Source organism: Poromitra crassiceps (assembly GCF_964638095.1).
Source record: "Poromitra crassiceps genome assembly, chromosome: 3".
NCBI lineage: Eukaryota > Metazoa > Chordata > Actinopteri > Beryciformes > Melamphaidae > Poromitra > Poromitra crassiceps.
The window spans coordinates 65060030-65079733 of record NC_139625.1 but is presented as its reverse complement, the minus strand read 5'-3'; the positions used below and the strand labels follow the sequence as shown (position 1 = coordinate 65079733).

Below are 19704 nucleotides of genomic sequence, written 5' to 3'. Positions count from 1 at the left end.
CCGAAGGGAACTACAAGTGCTCCAGACCATTTCCTAAAAAAAGATCAACATTCAACCCCCCTGGAGAGGAGGACCCTGAAGCGACTATTTTCCCATTTCTGTCCCACCCCTTTTTGAAAGATGGCATGCATCTTCAAAGCTCTCCATCAAAGGCAATCTAAGCAATAATAACACAGCATTTAAACGATTGAATCACATCAGTAATAAGCAAGCAACTCCCTTGACCAGGGGAATCAGGACGGGTGTTCCAACACAACCTAGGCCCAACACTGTAAAAGGAGCCATACTTTACAATGCAGTTACTGTACATGCAGCACAGCAAGAGATGGATCAGTACAGGCAGTCCCAGGGTTACACAAGTCAGCCCCAGACTAGAGCTGGGCGATATGGACTAAATCAAATATCAATATTTTTTTGACCAAATATTTCAATATCAATATTGCGCCAGTATTGTAGGCATGACTATTGGTGCTTCCACAGAATATTTACACAATGAGATTTTTGATAAATAACCAGGCAAATAATAGAACAACTAGAACAGTCTGGTAAGTTCAGAAAACGATATCACTTTACTGTAATGCAGCCTTTAAAAGCAGGAGGACAACACTTCTGCCATATCACGATATTACCATATCCAAAATCTAAGACAATATCTAGTCTCATATCATGATATCGAGATAATATCGATAATTGCTCAGACTTACCCCTGCCACCTGTGCCCCAGCCTCCACCTCTGCCTCAATCTCAGCCAGGCTCTTGTACTGCTGCGGAGACTCTATGACCATCTCCCTTTTGGGGGCTTTGCCTGCCCGGCCCTGCATGGTCACTCACTAGCCGATCCAGCGGTGTAAGGAAAGCTGTATATAGCATATAACCAGGTGTCAGACTGAGTGCAGAGAGACTGCCATGGCACAAAGTTTGCCTCCGGTCTGTGAAAGTTGTGAGAGCTCCGCCGACGTCCAGTGAGATTTCCCCCTGCACTCAATCACAATAGCCCAGCCTCTCTCTCTCCCTCTCTCTCGCATCAGAAGGGTAGGGCCCCTCCCACACTCACAGCTGTGCAGCTGTTGTAGTGTGCATGGCTGTGGTGTGTGTGTGTGTGTGTGTGTGTGTGTGTGTGTTTGTGTGTGTGTGTGTGTGTGTGTGTGTGTGTGTGTGTGTGTGTCTGTGTGTGTGTGTGTGTGTGTGTGTGTGTGTGTGTGTGTGTGTGTGTGTGTGTGTGCATGGATGTGTGTGTGTGAGAGAGGAGGAGGAAGGGGGTACGATGTTGGATGATACATGCGATCGGCCACTCCAAGTTAGTGAAGGCCCAGCAAGCAATCATGCCGTCATCCGCCTGCCTGTGTGTGTATGTGTGTGTGTGTGTGTGTGTGTGTGTGTGTGTGCGTGCACTACACTCACTGTTCAAAAATTATAGAAAAGGTAGAAGAAAAAAGGTAAGAAGGTAGAAGAAGAGAGAAGAGGAGAGGAGATGACAGGAGAGAGGAGAGAAGAGGAGAGGACAGGAGAGGACAGGAGAGAGGAGAGAAGAGGAGAGGACAGAAGAGGAGAGGAGAGAGGAGAGAAGAGGAGAGGACAGAAGAGGAGAGGAGAGAGGAGAGAAGAGGAGAGGACAGAAGAGGAGAGGAGAGAAGAGTGGAGGAGATTAGAGGACAGGAGAGGAGAGGACAGAAGAGGACAGGAGATTAGAGGACAGGAGAGGAGAGGACAGGAGAGGAGAGGACAGAAGAGGACAGGAGAGGAGAGGACAGGAGAGAGGAGAGAAGAGGAGAGGACAGGAGAGGACAGGAGAGAGGAGAGAAGAGGAGAGGACAGGAGAGGACAGGAGAGAGGAGAGAAGAGGAGAGGACAGAAGAGGAGAGGAGAGAAGAGTGGAGGAGATTAGAGGACAGGAGAGGAGAGAAGAGTGGAGGAGATTAGAGGACAGGAGAGGAGAGGACAGAAGAGGACAGGAGATTAGAGGACAGGAGAGGAGAGGACAGGAGAGGAGAGGACAGAAGAGGACAGGAGATTAGAGGACAGGAGAGGAGAGGACAGAAGAGGACAGGAGATTAGAGGACAGGAGAGGAGAGGACAGGAGAGGAGAGGACAGAAGAGGACAGGAGATTAGAGGACAGGAGAGGAGAGGAGAGAAGGAGTAAAAATAACTTAAGTGAAACTGCCATATCCCAGCTCCAGAGAGAGTGGTCTCTAGACAGACTCTATCTGTGTGGATGTCGGTGTGCTGATAAAGTTTTGCTCCCCATTGATATTTTGTTCTGCTTTGAACTGTTCCTGTGCCGTATCCGCTGCAGCAAGCACCCACTGTGAACACACACTTCCCCTTATCCGGCTCTCTCTCTCTCACACACACACACAAACTGTACACACACACACACACACACACACACACACACACACACACACACACACACACACACACACACACACACACACACACACACACACACACACACACACACACACACACACACACACACACACACACACACACGTCGCTCTCCTGCTGCTTCAGGAAGGCTTTGAGTTGCCCCCTTGTCTCTCCATCCAGCCAGCGTTCTCTCAGAGGAGAATCTCTGGCCTTTAATCTCAGCGACGCAGGCGCCTCGGCTCAGCTGTTTTCCATCCGAGCGTGTGTTTCAGCATGATGGCATTTAAAAGAGTTTTCTGTTGAAAAATTATACTAATCCTCTGTGATTTAGTCTGTTTTTCTTTTTCATGCCATTAACACACACACACACACACACACACACACACTCATACTCATTCATTAATCAATAGCCTTGACTAGGCGTGCACCGATTGTGAAATTCTGGACTGATACCCACAGAGATGTTTAAAATAACAATTTGGCTGATCGCCGATGCCCACATATTTGAACTGTTCTTCAGCCCTTCATCACTGTCTTTGAATGAGCACAAATTCAACAACACAAATGTATGAAACAACCTTTAACCTTCTTTCACATGACAAATATTTTTGTGAAAAATAACTGTTTCAAAGCCCAGCGCAAAATTGATGCGACACAACAGAGAAACATCGGCCACTGCAATCGGTGACTGTCATATTAGTTGCCGATAGGCCGATGGCAGTCAACGAGGTGAATAACGTCCGATACCGATGTACGGCCGTTAAATCGGCGCATCCCTAGTCTAATCCCTAGACTAATACTGATGCTAAATAAGCCATTGTATTATCTGTAGACTATGGCTAGAGTGATTTGGCCTCAAATCTCTCTCATGCATGCAGACAATATGAGGTGGGAGGGATGGGGAATGGCATCCATGACATGACATGGGTCAGGACCACTTCAAAGGCTGTTGTCTCTGCATTGCGGTTTCAGCGCCAGCGTGCCGAACAAAAATGCAACACAATGGAGGCGCGTGCGTGTGTGTGTGTGTGAGTTTCAGTTTTTGTGTTTCAGGGTTCTCTGATGTACTCCGAGGGTGAGGAATTCTGCATAATTTGCATCGCTTATTATAAACTGCAGCCGCTTCAAAGGGACTCTGAAATGAAATGTACCATTCAGAAATGCAGGAAACGCAGATTGTTCCATTTAGCCAACAAGGCAAACTGTGAGGTGACATTGAGCTGGAAAAAGTGCCAAACGTAATAATAATAGTACCATGGTTGTAGTGGTAGTGTTGTCGTAGGTAATAATAATAATAGTACCATGGTTGTAGTGGTAGTGTTGTCGTAGGTAATAATAATAATAGTACCATGGTTGTAGTGGTAGTGTTGTCGTAGGTAATAATAATAATAGTACCATGGTTGTAGTGGTAGTGTTGTCGTAGGTAATAATAATAATTGTACCATGTGGTTGTAGTGGTAGTGTCGTCGTAGGTAATAATAATAATAGTACCATGTGGTTGTAGTGGTAGTGTTGTCGTAGGTAATAATAATAATAGTACCATGTGGTTGTAGTGGTAGTGTTGTCGTAGGTAATAATAATAATGTAAAAGCAGTAGTAAAGTTTGTTGTACAATCTGAATTAAAGGAATAATTCACCCCAAAATGAAAAGAGAGGAGTTTCACTGGCAGGATGTACTGTATAGCAGCACATGGGAGGATCATGTTATTTCCCCCAGTTCCCCTCCCACCGAACAGGCGCCCCGACCGACCAGAGCAGGCACTAGTGCAGCACCTGGGACACTTAGGCCATGTCCACACGGAGACGGAAGCTATCTTTTTTTTTTCCGTTTCAGAAAAGTTTTCCATAAACATGGAAACGTTTCAAGAAATGTGTGTATCCACATGAAACCACTGAAACCGCTGTAGAATAACAGAGAAAGACAATCTCGTCAATAATGGCATACAACCTCTAGGGGCGCACAGTCTATAATGTGTATCTCACTGTAGCAGCAGCTTAAACCCTTGGCTTTGCGGGGAGGTTTGCCATGTCGATGAATAAAATGATGAAACCTACAGTATACAGGCAAATGCAGAGCTGTTCAGCAGGGCTGATGGTCTCCCTGTAGCCTACAATATAGAACGTTAACTGCCAGTGACATTCCTGATATCATCCACTTCCATGATCTTTAGACATGTTGCAAACACATCCCAGCGTATTGGCCGCTCCTGCACATCACAGCACAGGCTAAATGATGCAACATAAATATACATTATATAAACTCATGGCATAAATGTGTTTTTATTGGAAAAAGTCGCGTCAAGTAAGCTAAAGTCTTGTTGGAGTGGACACGAGCGGATATCACAGACATCACAGTGCAACCGCGTGTTCCTCAAACCTCTCACTTCCCTATTCACGTTGTATTTACGAGGGCTATATATAGGGCAAGAGAGTATGTCCGTTACACTCAGGGTTTACATTTCATTTCATTTCATTTTGTCCAATATTAAAATATTCCAGAATTGCATGTTGTATTAAAAATAAATATAATTTCTATCTAACACGTTAAGCCTGATTTTGTTTGTGTTATTGTAAAAATGTAGCCGCCGCTAAGCCTTCTGGGAAATATCCGATCAAGGGAGGGGAGGGGTGGATGGGTAGTCAGCTGTGTGGAGCCCTGAGGATGTTGTAGGCTACACGCTGTTCTCCGTGTCCACTTGTTGCTGACGGTGGTAATAGAGGAGCATTATATTTTGCTGCAAGATCCCCACTGCTGTAGCACGAACGTTACTGCCATGATTGTTATTGTTGCTGGTGGAGAGAGGTGGGGCTATGGCGTCATCGTTTCAGGAAAGATGTGTATGGGTTGTAAACACGGAAATGCAAGGGTGGCGTCTTCAGATTTAATCACTCTGGGACCCGTTTTGAAAAATTAGCGTATACTCCCAGAACGTATAGTCCCAGAACGCGGTTCCATCTGGACGAAACGTCTATATGACAAAAAACTTTAGCGGATACACCTAAACTCGTCTCCGTGTGGACATGGCCTTAATCTGGCATCCCACCCGCAGGCGCAGACACGGCCAGTTGCGCCTGTACGGACACCCGACCAAGCCAACACGGGGGCTTGCCTTGAACCTGCGACCGTCGTGTTGGTAGGCAGGGAATCTACCGCTGCACTACCTACCCGGACGCCCGGAGTGGTAGCTGACTTTCCACTTCGGGGTGAGCTATTCCTTTTAGGCAAAGCTACAGTATAGACATGTCAGACTTTGCTTTCCCCTGGTTAGATACAGTGTTTGTGCCTACTGGCTGGGTGACTGCCTCCCTCAGTGACAGCGTCACCAGCACAGCATGATAATCAGCCTCTTGTCAAAGCCATTGGCCTGCACTGAGGTCACCCGCTTCATTCACCCACATCTCTGACTGCACACCATCACGCTTCCTGCATGGAGCCATCGCCGGGACCCGTGCCAGCAATACCATGTGTTTGTGTGTAATGTGTGTATGATGGGGTGGGTGGGATTGCAAATGAGTTTACACAGCCATCTGCGTAAGAGCTTGACGCGCAAAAGAAAGTTGTGGAGAATGAAGGGAGGAGAGAGAGAGCGAGGAGGATGGCCATTTGTTTTTACACAGCTTGAACTCATTAGGCCATGTGAGCCTTCCACACCCTTCCCCAGAGGTGCACACACACACACACACACACACACACACACACACACACACCACACACACACACACACGCACACGCACACGCACACGCACGCACACACACAGCTTCATCATACAAGTCTGTGGAGAATTGCATAAGGGCCGGCTGATGTAATGTTTGGGAGCAAAACCATCACTACAGACGCCCTGGAGAGGGAGTGTGAGGGTGTTGCCTGAAACATCCGCCTGGCCTGATCCACACACACGCACACGCACACGCACAGACACAGACACAGACACAGACACAGACACACACACACACACACACACACACACACACACACACACACACACACACACACACACACACACACACACACACACACACACACACACACACACACACACACATAATGACATGCAAGCAAGCACACTGGCCCCCAACTCACCTCTGAAGCTGTGGTACGCAGCTTGAATGAAAGCCGAGCTGAAAACTAGGCCTGGTGTAGTAAGAATATCAGACACTAGCGCTGTGGCTATAACGCAAACAAACATGTAGCTAGACTACTATAATAATAATGGCTTTAATTTATATAGCACACTTTAAAATGTAAAACAAATCTCAAGGTGCTTTACAGTAGCTAAAATAGTAAAATAAATAAATAAAAATAAAATAAAATAAAAACAAGCTAAAAACAGCTAAAAGCTCCGAGCTAATAAAAAGCAGAGCGGAACAGGTGGGTTTTAAGGCTCGTTTTAAAAACAGCGAGGGATTTAGAGGCCCGAACAGTTCCTGGGAGTTGGTTCAACAGGCGTGGCCCCAGGGTGGAGAAGGCTCGGTCACCCATCGTTGCCAGCTTGGTGCGGGGGACAACAAGTAGGTTGAGGGTGTCGGATCTGAGTGACCGGGAGGGGGGCTTGGGGGGGAGGAGTTCTTGAAGGTAGGTGGGACCAGTGTGGTTTACTGCCTTGTAGACCAGGAGGAGGAGTTTGAAGGTGATGCGTTGATTGATGGGGAGCCAGTGAAGTGAGTGGAGGACAGGGGTGATGTGTTCTGACTTCCGGGTTCTGGTAAGAACCCGGGCGGCACAGTTCTGGACATATTGCAGTCTCTGGGTGGATTTGGTGGGGAGGCCTGCAAGCAGGGAGTTGCAGTAATCGATACGGGAGGAGACGAATGCGTGGACCAGTTTTTCTGCGTCGGCTTGGTAGGAGGGGTCTGAGCTTTGAGATGTTCCGGAGATGGTAGAATGAGGTTTGGCAGATGGATTTGATGTGGGCGTCAAATGACAGTGTTTGGTCAAGTTTGACACCCAGGCTGGTGACCAGTGAGGAGAGGGGGATGGAGTGTCCATCGATGGTGATGTGGGTGATGCCGGCCTGTTTTATTTGGTGAGGTGTACCGATGAGGATGGCTTCAGTTTTACTCCCGTTGAGCTGAAGGGAGCTGTTGCTCATCCAGTGGCGGATGTCATTGAGGCATTTGGTGGCCCGGGCTTGAGTCAGATGGATGTCTGGGGAGGTTTGAAAATAGATTTGAGTGTCATCGGCGTAGCAGTGGAAATTGATGTTGTGGCTCTTCAGTATCTTCCCCAGGGGGAGCATGTACACCAGAAAGAGCAGGGGACCCAGGACTGATCCCTGTGGGACACCAGAGGTGACACTCCTGATGCTGGAGATGAAGCTGCGCAGCGCGACATACTCCAGTCTTCCTGAGAGAAAGTACTACTGTACTCACATTTTGAAAGTAGGACTCAGCTCGTCACAAAAATCTCCTCATCTGTCCTGATGGTCGATTTCCATCCAACTGCTCTCAGTCCGACTTGTGGATATTATTATTTGCCATGAGATGTGTGTGAATTGATTCAGGTGGGCGTCCTGAGTCCTAGCATCCTGCTAAGGGCTAGCTGAGTCCATGACCAGCCATGCTGACGGCTGCTACTTCATAACGTTATAAACAAATTAAACGCCTTGAATTCACTTGAACACGTGTAACGTTACTCACACTTGGTTGAAAATTAGGAAAGAAGTGTACAAGGTTTCATGTTTATACTTTATAACAACCTCAATCAGGTCCGCAGACCGCTGGGTGCATTTGTTTGTGTCCGCGGCGCATGCCAGTGTGAATTCCCCATGTTAAAAACAGTGTTGTTTGGCATGAAGGACCCCACCCAGCCAGGAAACTAGAGACTAATACGAAGCTACACCTCTGCACTCTGTGCAATGGAGAGGGGAGAGGAGGAAAGAATTCCCCCCAAACCTAGTCCGCAAAAAAATTCGATCAAAATTCCACATGATCGACAGACATGATTCCTTAACGATCATTTATTGATTTTCGATTATTGATGCCAATCCCTAGATCATGTACTGCCTAGCCCTACCGACAAACAAAAGTAATTTTCAGTCCCACAAACTGAAAAATGCAGACTGTCCCTTTAATCTCAAAGAAGAGATCAGCCAGCCTGTTTGGTGCTCCGCAGCAGCTCCAGGTAGTAGAGGGAAAACACATGTGGGACAAGTTAAATGTGATATGCGAGAGAGGGGAGTTCCCCACGTACCGCCGATGATGTCAGAGCTCCCAGAGGTGCTGAGAGCTGGCTCGGGACAGATCAGCTAAAGCACAGAACGCCATGGGATTAGTCACACACACACACACACACACACACACACACACACACACACACACACACACACACACACACACACACACACACACACACACACACACACACACACAGGGTACAACTGAGTTTCATTCACTCTTTCACCCGTTTCCTACAACAGCATCATCCCTAGTCTGCATTGGACCAGACTGGTGATCAGGGTAGACACTATGAAGGACATTGTACTGACTGTTTATAGCTCACATGAAGATGTCCATATCCAACAAAATCAGTCAGTGAATAAGTAAAATCCTTTCAAAGAAAATACAAATAATGTGCAAGTACTAGTGGCTTGTAGGTCAGACCCATTGAGTTCAATACTTCTCCCACTTTCTCTCACTCTCCATGACAACCGGTGAAGTGTGAATACTATATATATATAATATATAAATTATATTAATAATAATGATTACAGCATTTGCAAAGGGGAGTTTAAGCCCCTACTAGCAGAAGGGATCAAAGTCAGAAGAGGCTGATGCAGTGAAACATATTTATTATTTTGTCCACGTTTAGGTTATTTAAATGACTTTAAATATTGATGACCTTGCATAGGATTTTTCGAATAGCCTTCCAATTTCTCTTAGAGGTTTTTTGCACTCTCAACCTCCCTGCTATGGAGTCTTGAATCCCCTGCCAAAAAAACACCCTACCCACTGCCATGCTACTACAGTACCTGAGCTAGGGTTAGACTTAAATTAACTTAACTTAACTTAACTAACTTAACTTACTACCTGAGCTAGGGTTAGACCCACATATTGCTTTGCAAATGTCGGGCCGATGTTGGCCTGCCAGTAAAAATAAAAAATATCAGCCAGTCAATGTTGTTACCCACTGCTGTTATGATGGAGGGGAGTATGAAATTGTATGAAATGCAAGAAACCTGCCACTTCTGATTTTAAGGAGCTGCTACCCAGCCTAGGAATTTCATTAGCATTGATTTTGTTCAGAGTCATTTCTGCTCTGCAAAGAATACAATTCTGGGGGAAATATAATAATACCTGAATGTGAGCAACTGTAGCATTACTCAATTTTCCCTTGGGGATCAATAAAACACAGAATCCTTGTAAGTCTTTGGAATGTTTTTGGCATAAAAATGGTCAAATTGAAATACACAATACAGAATAACGGCACAAAATATCAACAATCGGCAGCATCAGTTCAAAACATATTGGTATCAGTCGTTCAAAATCATTCAAAATCCCATATCAGTCAAACCCTATAGCTATAGCCTCTCCAAACACTACTGTAGGAAAGAAATCTGCCTTCCATTTGCACTGGGAACTAGGAATATCCCAGTTGAGTGATGTCACACCTGCACAGTCTGAAAACCAGCCAGGGTTAGCTCTAGCCAGGCTAACCGTTGTTACCAAAAACAGTTGATAACAACGCCTTACACGGTATTTTATGCATACAAACACAGTAAATGTCCACAGATAGAAGTTAGGCAGTACTCTGTGTGTATGACTGATTTATTAAGACACAAATAAGACAGAAGTACTAATAAACTGTATACTACAGCTTTAGTCTCGCTTGCCAGACTCTCTCCCTGCACCGGGAGAGAGTCTGGGTGGTAATACCTCCACTCTGGGTTAGTGGGGAAAAAGGCTCTGTTACCTTTACAAGTTACAACCATCCACCGAAAGTATCAAGCAGGCCTGCTTTATTGCACAATCCAAAATCTTCATTTTTAGTGTGTAGCAATGAGCTAGCGTTGGTGGTGTTTCACACTGGCGGAGGCATTTGAGATCGACAGATTTGACACGCAGGGAGCAAAAAGGAAATCCATAAATGGCCGGAGCCGGTCGGTGCCAATGGCAGAGCTTGCAGGGAGCGGAAAAGGATTTTCTTCCGCTTGCCGACTGAAATGGTCGGCACGAATGGCAGAGCTTATACCCGCAGCCTGCTTCCAGGCAGTCAGACTACTACAGCTTCCACTACTGTTGCTGTGGGAGCAGCCATCTTGGATTTTGAAGTTGGGGTTGGTGAGGTTCCCCCGAATCGAACGAGGAAAACATCCCTGGGATACCTAAGACTCAAAGTACAGATACGTCACAAGAGGTATCTTGGAGAGGGAAAACAAATGATCAAGCCATCTCTGGAGTATTTCTAGCATATCAGGTGTTGGTGGGAGTTCCAGTGTGTTTAATAATTACATCATGGTGGTCAGTAGTGCTGTGACTGTAAATGTAATGGTTATTTTATGGGCATGGCTGCTGGCTAATGCAGCTAACTTGGGGGAAGTAGCTTAATGGCGCACTGCATAAATTCAACCAGCAGGCAGGCAGGCAGACAATGCAGCTCCACTGTACAGACCAAGCAAAAACTGTGACAAGCCATTTCCCCCCAAATAGATAGAGAGAGAGAGAGAGAGACAGACAGAGACAGAGAGAGAGTCATTAGTTTGATGTCACTTTACTTTCTAATTGCAAGCAAACTGAGGCATTAGGCTCATCTCAATTTCCCTCTGAGCTTAATTGTAAAGCGTTGATGTGTTGCACCAGTAGTTGTGTGATAGGGACACTGGAAGATACAATCCACTTTCAAATTCCTTTGAAAGTGGAGTTCCTCGAGAGAGATTATTAGGGCGATTATTACCCAAAAAATCTTGCTGGTCTGTGCAGCAAGTTGTGCTTAATCTGCACAGGGCTCCGCTCTATCTGTAAATTATTCATTTTTTACCCATGTTTCATTCTCAAAGAGGAGGCGATAGGTTGGGTGATATCAACCTAATTATAGCCACTGGAGAGATTGATCAAATACAGAAAGGCGAACAGAAGAGAAGCCGGTTTAGAGCAGAATTCAGCCACATGAATAACTCAACCAAGGAACAGTTACTGCTGCCAACTGCTCATATTCTGCTCTCTTCTGTGCAGAAACGCAGGCTCCACCAACCCTCCTCCTCTCTTGTTGTGCTTGTCACATAGCCTCCCAAAATTCAAAAAATTGACTCACTCATAGATTCTGCTCACACAGGCAAGGTTCCAACACTGCTGGAAATAATATTGTGTGTGTGTGTGTGTGTGTGTGCGCGTGTGTGTGTGCGCGTGTGTGCGTGTGCGTGTGTGCTTGTGTGTGCGCGCGTGTGTGTGCGTGTGTGTGTGCATGTGTGTGTGTGCGTGTGCGCGCGCGTGTGTGTGTGCGTGTGTGCTTTCGTGTGTGTGTGTGTGTGTGTGTGTGTGTGTGTGTGCGCGCGCGCGTGCGCGTGCGTGCGTGCGTGGGGTGAATAGAAACAGAGAAGCACACCAAGAAAAGCTTAGTGCTGGATAACAATACCAAATAATTAAACTGAAAACAGCTGCCATGTTAATTTACATTTTCTCTTTACTTTCTCCTCCTTTTTCCAATTTTAAGTCTCATTTTATACTATTTCCTTTCCCCCAGAATAGCCACAAAAATAGGAAATGAGACACATGAACAGCAACAAGAAATTGAAATTAAACAAATTAAATTTCCAAGTTGCGAGTTTACCATAGCGGTGGTGGGGGGCATCCATAGCTGAGACCCCCTCAGACTCAGCGTCTCCTCCTCCTCCAGAGCGCCCGGGTGGACCGCCCCTTTATAGACGTAGCCGCAGTTCCTCTCCAGGATGGAGCGGAGCCCCTCCAGCAGAACCACGCTGGTGGTGCAGCCCATGACGCCGCCAAAGTTCAGCTCAGGTGAAGTGCAGCTGCCGTGCAACAACAGCCACCCCGCTTGATCCAGAGATCCAATATGATGATGGATCTGGGGATCTCTCAACCTGGCCCTCTTCCTCTTCCTCTTCGCTTTGATTTGGACTCCTCGGCACAGTTGATCCCCACTGTGGAAAATAAAACGTCCCTCCAAAGCTCCACTGCTTCTCAACGACCTCTCACGCGGTATCAAATGCGTTTTACCTCCCGTAGCTGAGGAGAACTCCTATGAAATCATTCTGCCTGAAACGCAGCCGCTGTCTTCTCCCAGGCGAATCTCAGTCCATGTGTGAAAGCTGCTGCCTGGGCCGCTGCCTCCTATCCCCCTGTGTTTAGCTCAGCAGGGATGGAGGGATGAAGGGTGGGTGTGCGGAGGAGCTGCTCGTTCAGTCGGAGCGGGGCGTCGACTCTCTCTCTCTCTCTCCTCTTCCTTTCCCCTTCCACTGTCTGGGGGATGAGGATGCTAAAAAACACACACTCTCTCTCTCTCCCTCACTGACTCTCTCTCATTCACTTTCTCCCTCACTGTCTCTCTCTCCCTCACTGTCTCTCTCTCTCTCATTCACTTTCTCTCTCTCTCTTCTCTGCCTTGCTGCCTCTTACCATCTCTCTCCATCACTCATGGCTGTCACTTTTATTTCTCTCTCTCTCTCTCCTCCACTCCCTCACTTTCTCCACTCACTCTCTGCCTGCCTCGCTCTTACAGCTTAGTCATTTCTCTGACTCTGCATGCTTTGTCAACAGTAAGAAAGCATACTGTTACCAACAAAGATACGCACAGAGACGCACCCACACACATACACTGCCTGTCGCAAACAATGTTTTGCTCTCTCTCGCTCTCTCTCTCCCCCCCCCCTCTGTATCTCTCTTTCTCTCTCTCCTCCTCTGTCTCTCTCCCTCCCCCCCCCGTCTCTCCCCCCCCCCCCTCTCTGTCTCTCTCTTTCCCTGCCTCCTCTTTCTCCCACTGGCAATGAAATTGCACGGGATGCAGTCATCTTTCTGATGTCATTTGAATGCCATTGCCATCTAATAAAGAGAGATGATTTAACATCCCTCAGCCATGCCTGTGTCTGGCCATTAACACCTTCTTGGCCTGATCTATCACGCCTGATGTGTCATAGGACAACCAGGACAAACCTGCAAATCATCCAATGAGTCCGAGAGCATGTGAGCTCTCTCAGGAAGCATTACGTTAGCTCAAGGTACCGGCTTATTCCTACTATAGGCTAATTCAAACGTAGATGCAAACAATTCTCTGGATTTGATCTCCTCTCCAGTGGCCACGCTGTGAATATTTCATCTGCAGTTGACACACTCACCTACTTTCAAGTGGATGATGCAGCAAAATGCAGAACATGGTAGACTCACATGGAAGGAGGAGGGAGGAGAGAAAGCACAGAGGAGATTCATTGGTTGGCAAACAAAAGTCATGGGAAAGGCTTTAGCACTGGATGAAGAAAGGAGGAGGCAGAATGACATTGTTGGAATTAAGATCTGACAAAATGTCAGGGACGTCCAGTATAGTGCAGCGCTAGATTCCTTGGCTACCCACATGAGGGTTGCAGGTTTGATCCCCTGTGTTGCCTCCAGCTTGGTCGGGCGTCCATAGAGGCACAATTGGGCATGTCTGCGGGTGGGAAGCCGGATTAAGGGTATTGTGTCGCTGGTCGCTGCACTAGTGCCTCCTCTGGTCTGTCGGGGCGCCTGTTCGGGGGGGAGGGGAACTATGGGGAATAGCGCGATCCTCCAACGCGCTATGTTCTGCTGGTGAAACTCCTCCGCGCTGTCTGTCAGGTGAAAAGAAGCAGCTGCACCTCCCCCCGGGAGGGAAGGGGATTTAATTGATACAGACAAAATCTGCCATGAACAAAATCCCCCTGAAAGTCAGACAATAAACTGTTTTTCATATTAAAAATCCTAAAGTAAGAAGCTGTTATTCCATGAATGGAATTTCAAACACAAAGATGTTCTCTTTCGGGAGAAGCTACCCAGCTGCAGAACATGCCTTGGTCAAAGTATCAGAATAGCAGCACTCTGTTTGATGGTCTCATAGCTGTAAACTGCACTTTTCAGGCCCATTCATTCTCCTAACAGTGTCATTGCATTGGGCCTATTCCTCAGAGGACGCATTAATGTAATGAAGGACGAGGCAAAGCCAAACTGCACCCTGCAATGCACCCGCTAACCTTTTCACAAACATCTCTCCAGACTATGAAGACTTTGGACCAGACCGCAAAGTGATTTGATCAGAAGAAATGTCCACAAAAGACATTTATCAGCTGTTTCTGTGTGCTGTTTAGTCACGAGGGTACAGAATGCACTGGAAAATCTCCCTAACTCAGCAGAACAAAATAATGCTCATTTCAGATGCTCATTTTACATTCCACAAAATGGTACATTCTTCCTCACTCATAATGGTACATTCTTCAAAATGGTACATTCTTCTTCCTCATTCATCAAATTTTCATTGTAAATTTGCTCCCTAAAATCATGCTTTATGGTTTTTTGATTTTTCCGTTTGGAGAGGCTGGAGCTGTACTGTTCTGGTCGGTTACTTTGGACTAAAATGGGCTGATGTATTAAAGCCTTGACATCACTCTTGACAAGTCTTTTCTTCTGAGGAACCAGAAGAACAATAAAATATTCAATTCAATTTATTATTAGCAATGTGAAGCACACAGTAACAAAAAGGGAAATGGGCTGTGACACAATAACAACACCACCACCACTAGAATACTAACCCCTGTTAATCTATAAAACACATTGCTCCTTCTTGACATAAACTTATCAACAGCCAAGATTCTTGTTTCCTGATCTGTGAAAGCTAAGTCTTTACATGTCGAGCAACCAGGACAGACTGCTGGGATGGAGGATATGCATCACTGCTTCCCCCTACAGGCTAATCATGGCACTGTAACAACAATGACGCTGGATGACTCACTGGAAAAATGGCCAGACTGCTCTCTCTTACCTCATCTTTTCAAAGAACCACCCCCCCAACCCACACACACACCACCATCCCCCCCCCCCACACACACACACACCACCATCACCCCCCCCAACCCACACACACACACACACACACTCATCCACATGAATCACAACAACCGAAAATGTTGCCAGGCAAACTGCAAGCCTGAACGAAAGCCTGAGCACACGTAATTGATGTAATGTGACCCAGAGAGCATGCACAGAAAAAGCAATCATTCAGATCAGAAGAGACGGGCGTTCAGGGAGTGCAGTGGTAGATCCCCTGCCTACCAACACGAGGGTCGGAGGTTCGAGCCCCTGTGTTACCTCCGGGTTGGTCAGGCATATACAGTACAGTGATATAGGCGTCTGATGCTTCCTCCTAAACATGTGCAGTCGCCAGCTGCTTCTTTTCACCTGACAGACAGCGCGGAGGAGTTTCACCAGCAGAACATAGCGCGTTGGAGGATCGCGCTATTCCCCATAGTTCCCCTCTCCCCCGAACAGGCGCCTCGACAGACCAGAGGAGGCACTAGTGCAGCGACCAGGACACGATACCCTTAATCCGGCTTCCCACCCGCAGACACGCCCAATTGTGCCTCTATGGACGCCCGACCAAGCTGGAGGCAACACAGGGGATCAAACCTGCAACCCTCATGTGGGTAGCCAGGGAATCTAGCGCTGCACTATACTGGACGTCCCTGACATTTTGTCAGATCTTAATTCCAACAATGTCATTCTGCCTCCTCCTTTCTTCATCCAGTGCTAAAGCCTTTCCCATGACTTTTGTTTGCCAACCAATGAATCTCCTCTGTGCTTTCTCTCCTCCCTCCTCCTTCCATGTGAGTCTACCATGTTCTGCATTTTGCTGCATCATCCACTAGCTGTCCTTTGAATGCACACAGTGGCAGTTGGTGTCCAGTCCACACAGCATGGGGAGTGACAAACTCCAAACAACATGGCATCAACACACATGGCGAGCGACAGACACGTAATCAGAACACAATTAGTTCTCAGTTTCAAATAATTTGATTACGATCAGAGCTATCAAGGTTGGCTGATTGTTTGACTCTTTAGCGGGTCAGTGAATACCATAGGGCACAACTTAATATAACTTTGTTTCTAATCTTCGCAGGCTAAATGTGACGGTGTTCATCAGAGACCTACATTTAGGCTAAGAATAATGAATGTCACTGTAGAATCTAGGTTACTGAGTGTGTGTGAGTATATTGGGTTTCTCATCTGGCAGACTAGGTTGGGATCCTTTTGCACGGCTTGATTAAAAAGCATTTAAAAACTCTGGCCAAGCTAGGCATAAGGTTTTGGCTATGTTCAATAGCCAAAACTGCTTCCAAACATCTCTTCATGGTTAACCAATAATGAGAAAAACCAGCACACTGTCTGCTACCATTGTTTATATTCTGAACTAGGCCACTGAGTGTTGTGGCTAATGCTAGCTATCTCAGCCTAACTTGTGGATGGAAAGATTATCAGTCTTCTGTCAAGTAGTTTTGCCAAAAGGACATTTTCCATTATTATTTTCTGCAACAGGGAACTGGATGTGCAATTAGGTCAGAAGACATTTTTAGGGTCAATTCTCAATAGTTGCTGATGCAGGCTGCATTACTGATTGAGATAACAAATGCTTGTGCATGATCAAGTTTAACAGACTTACAAGAGAATGAAAAACGGTGAAACGATGGCTCTCCTGGTCTCATATCATCATATCTAAACATTTAGCTTTCAGGGACTATTCCATATAGTACATAAACATTTCTACTTATGCAAGGCTATGTAATTGCTAAGGCTGCACAGTTAATCAAATCGCAATATGGCAATAAGTGCAATATCCAAATCGCAGTAGCCTGCAATTATTTGATAAAGGGAAAATGTGTCACAACATAGCATTAAATGAAGCATTGTGGTGCTACAGAGATGTCCCGGCCTACAAAGGATATTCTCCAGATGTAAGGGAACATACTTGTCTACAGACCCCAGTAAAAATCACATCACATTTTTATTTTATTTTTGTCTGGAAAAGAAATAGAGAAATTACATTCCCACTAAAATCGTATTGCATATCGCAATCACAATCTGTCAGTACAATCGCAATATGATTTTTTGGGCATATCGTGCAGCCCTAGTAATCTTTTGCACACACATGCAATTTACGCAAACATGTAAACATGCACACACACTCACACACTGATTGCATGGCCCTAAATCAATTTGAATGATATGTAAGAAATTTACCACGAGAGGAAGGGGGTTGTGGCCACATTTACCACTGGTACAGGGTTGTGGCACGAGGCAATAGCTACCACATAATATAAAAAATACACAATTGTAACATTCAATTCATTTATTTACAATCATTACTGGTTTCAGAATACATTTATCCTTCCGCCACAGAATATAGTTCCATTGACAGTCCCAGGTTCACTCCGTGACAACTCAAGCTCAGCCAGTTCTCTCTCCCCAATTTCACCATGTCGTTCTTTGTTCACTTCACCTTCATCTTCATCTAACCACTGCTCAAAACTCAATCCACCCAGTAAATCAAACGTTACTACGAAATCGGACATTTCCTTGTTAGAGATTTGTAGACTGACAGGCTAACAGTGGGCGGAGTCAGCACAGGTGTTCTTCATTCATCAGGGAGCGGAGTGATACTGCGGTTGGAGCCGAACTGTAGATTGTTGGCCTATTTACCACTGTTGCTAGCCAATCAGAATCCAGTATTCACTCATGCTGTTGTAGAAAATGTAATCGTACCCTTCTATCTTGCCTCCTAAGAGGAAATTCCCCTGAATCTTGGTTATCGTATTGTTGTTGCCGTGTATGTGACCTGTGTTATGTGCTTGTTTTCATTACAGATCCTATACAACAGCTTCCACAATCTGCTGAACTTGAACCGAAATGCTGTTGTCTTCTAAAGCCAAAGCAGATTCCTACAACAGAAGAACAAAAAGCAAAACTTAAAAAACGCTGAGGATGTCGCAATAATCCGAAATGTCTTCTTCCACACGGACTTAAATCAACCCTGGAGGCTAACTCTCCTGTAAAAAACGATGTGGCATTCAAACTGCAAAAACATGTTTCCATTTGCCAGCCCACGGGCTCCACAGAATGCCGACAGCCACATTCAGTAAAGCTGGTGGTAACTGGCAACATGTTGTCAATTGATAGGAATCTAATTCTTATCCTCAACTTGTTGCTGGATCTCACTCTATCTATGGAAGGCTAATAGGCCGGGGAAAGTGTGCGTGCGTGCGTGCGTGCGTGCGTGCGTGCGTGCGTGCGTGCGCGCATGTGCGTGTGTAGTCTGTGTACGCGTGTGTGTGTGCTGGCACGCGTACATGGAGGGGTATAGGGCTGAGATGGGGTTGGGACAGACAAGACACACATGCACCCAGGGTGATCAAGAGACAGAAAGAGAGCAAGAAGAGAGAGGGTGTTTATGTGAGGGTAAGGGTGGCGACGGCACAGAGGGAATGAGCTAGCCTAAATAAAGAAGACAGGGAAACCACATGGCCAGCAAAGACCGAGCCTCAGCTATCAGCAGCAACGGCTCGGGAAACAACCACGCAACCCAGTCGGCGACCAAACGCCCTGCTTCATTCAGAGCTGCTGCCCACTGTATCATGATGACACAGATATAGGTCAGCAAGACGGGGGCATCTGCAAATCTGCAGATCATCTGTGTCAGGTTTTTAATGCTATAATCAGACCAAATCCTCTAGAGTGGAGTTCAGTCTTAAAGGTCATCACCGATGTTACAACTGTGGTTTGTTTCCTCCTCCGATTGCCTGTTTGCACCAGTGTCTCTCTGCCTGTAGTACGCAAATAGGTATGTGCCAGGGCACAGAGGTGATTGGCAGGTGATTGGCTGCTTTCAGGGTGGCCTGCTATTTAACATCACAGCTGTGCAGCGGGCATCACCCATCCCCCTCCTCTCCCAACCGGCCACACTTTGGAACCTTGTTGTTAATAGTTTTGCGCTCTTCTTTAGGAGCTAGGTAGAGTGCCAGTTTTGTTAATCCCCTTTTGTCATGTTTATGTTAGGGAGGTAAGTTGTTGTCTTTTGGTTTATTTGGTTTTGTGAGGTTGGTTTTGGATTGCTTCCTTGTTAGCATTGTTTTGTTTTGTTATGTTGGCCTTGGTCCACCCTGAAGTCAGATCCTACTAGACCTAGATCAAACTCTACTTATCAGATCCTACTAGACCTAGATCAAACTCTACTTATCAGATCCTACTAGACCTAGATCAAACTCTACTTATCAGATCCTACTAGAACTAGATCAAACTCTACTTATCAGATCCTACTAGACCTAGATCAAACTTTACTTATCAGATCCAACTAGACCTAGATCAAACTACTTATCAGATCCTACTA

The 19704-nt window shown here is 46.2% G+C and overlaps 1 protein-coding gene across 2 annotated transcripts in view; it reads right to left on the bottom strand.

Moving 5' to 3' along the window:
* LOC310774327 (dedicator of cytokinesis protein 9-like) overlaps nucleotides 1-12300 on the bottom strand; it is a gene marked incomplete at its 5' end in the record, with an annotated part of 89039 nt that extends 76739 nt beyond the window's left edge. The window contains one exon of one of the 2 annotated variants that reach the window (XR_014552593.1): nucleotides 705-821. Coding sequence is in view for 1 of the 2 variants with exons in the window: in XM_083634380.1 (XP_083490506.1) it covers nucleotides 12136-12300 (165 nt within the window). Of the gene's footprint in view, nucleotides 1-704; nucleotides 822-12135 lie in introns of those variants that run through there. The other variant, XM_083634380.1, reaches the window with a different exon arrangement.
* Nucleotides 12301-19704: the final 7404 nt, after the last annotated feature.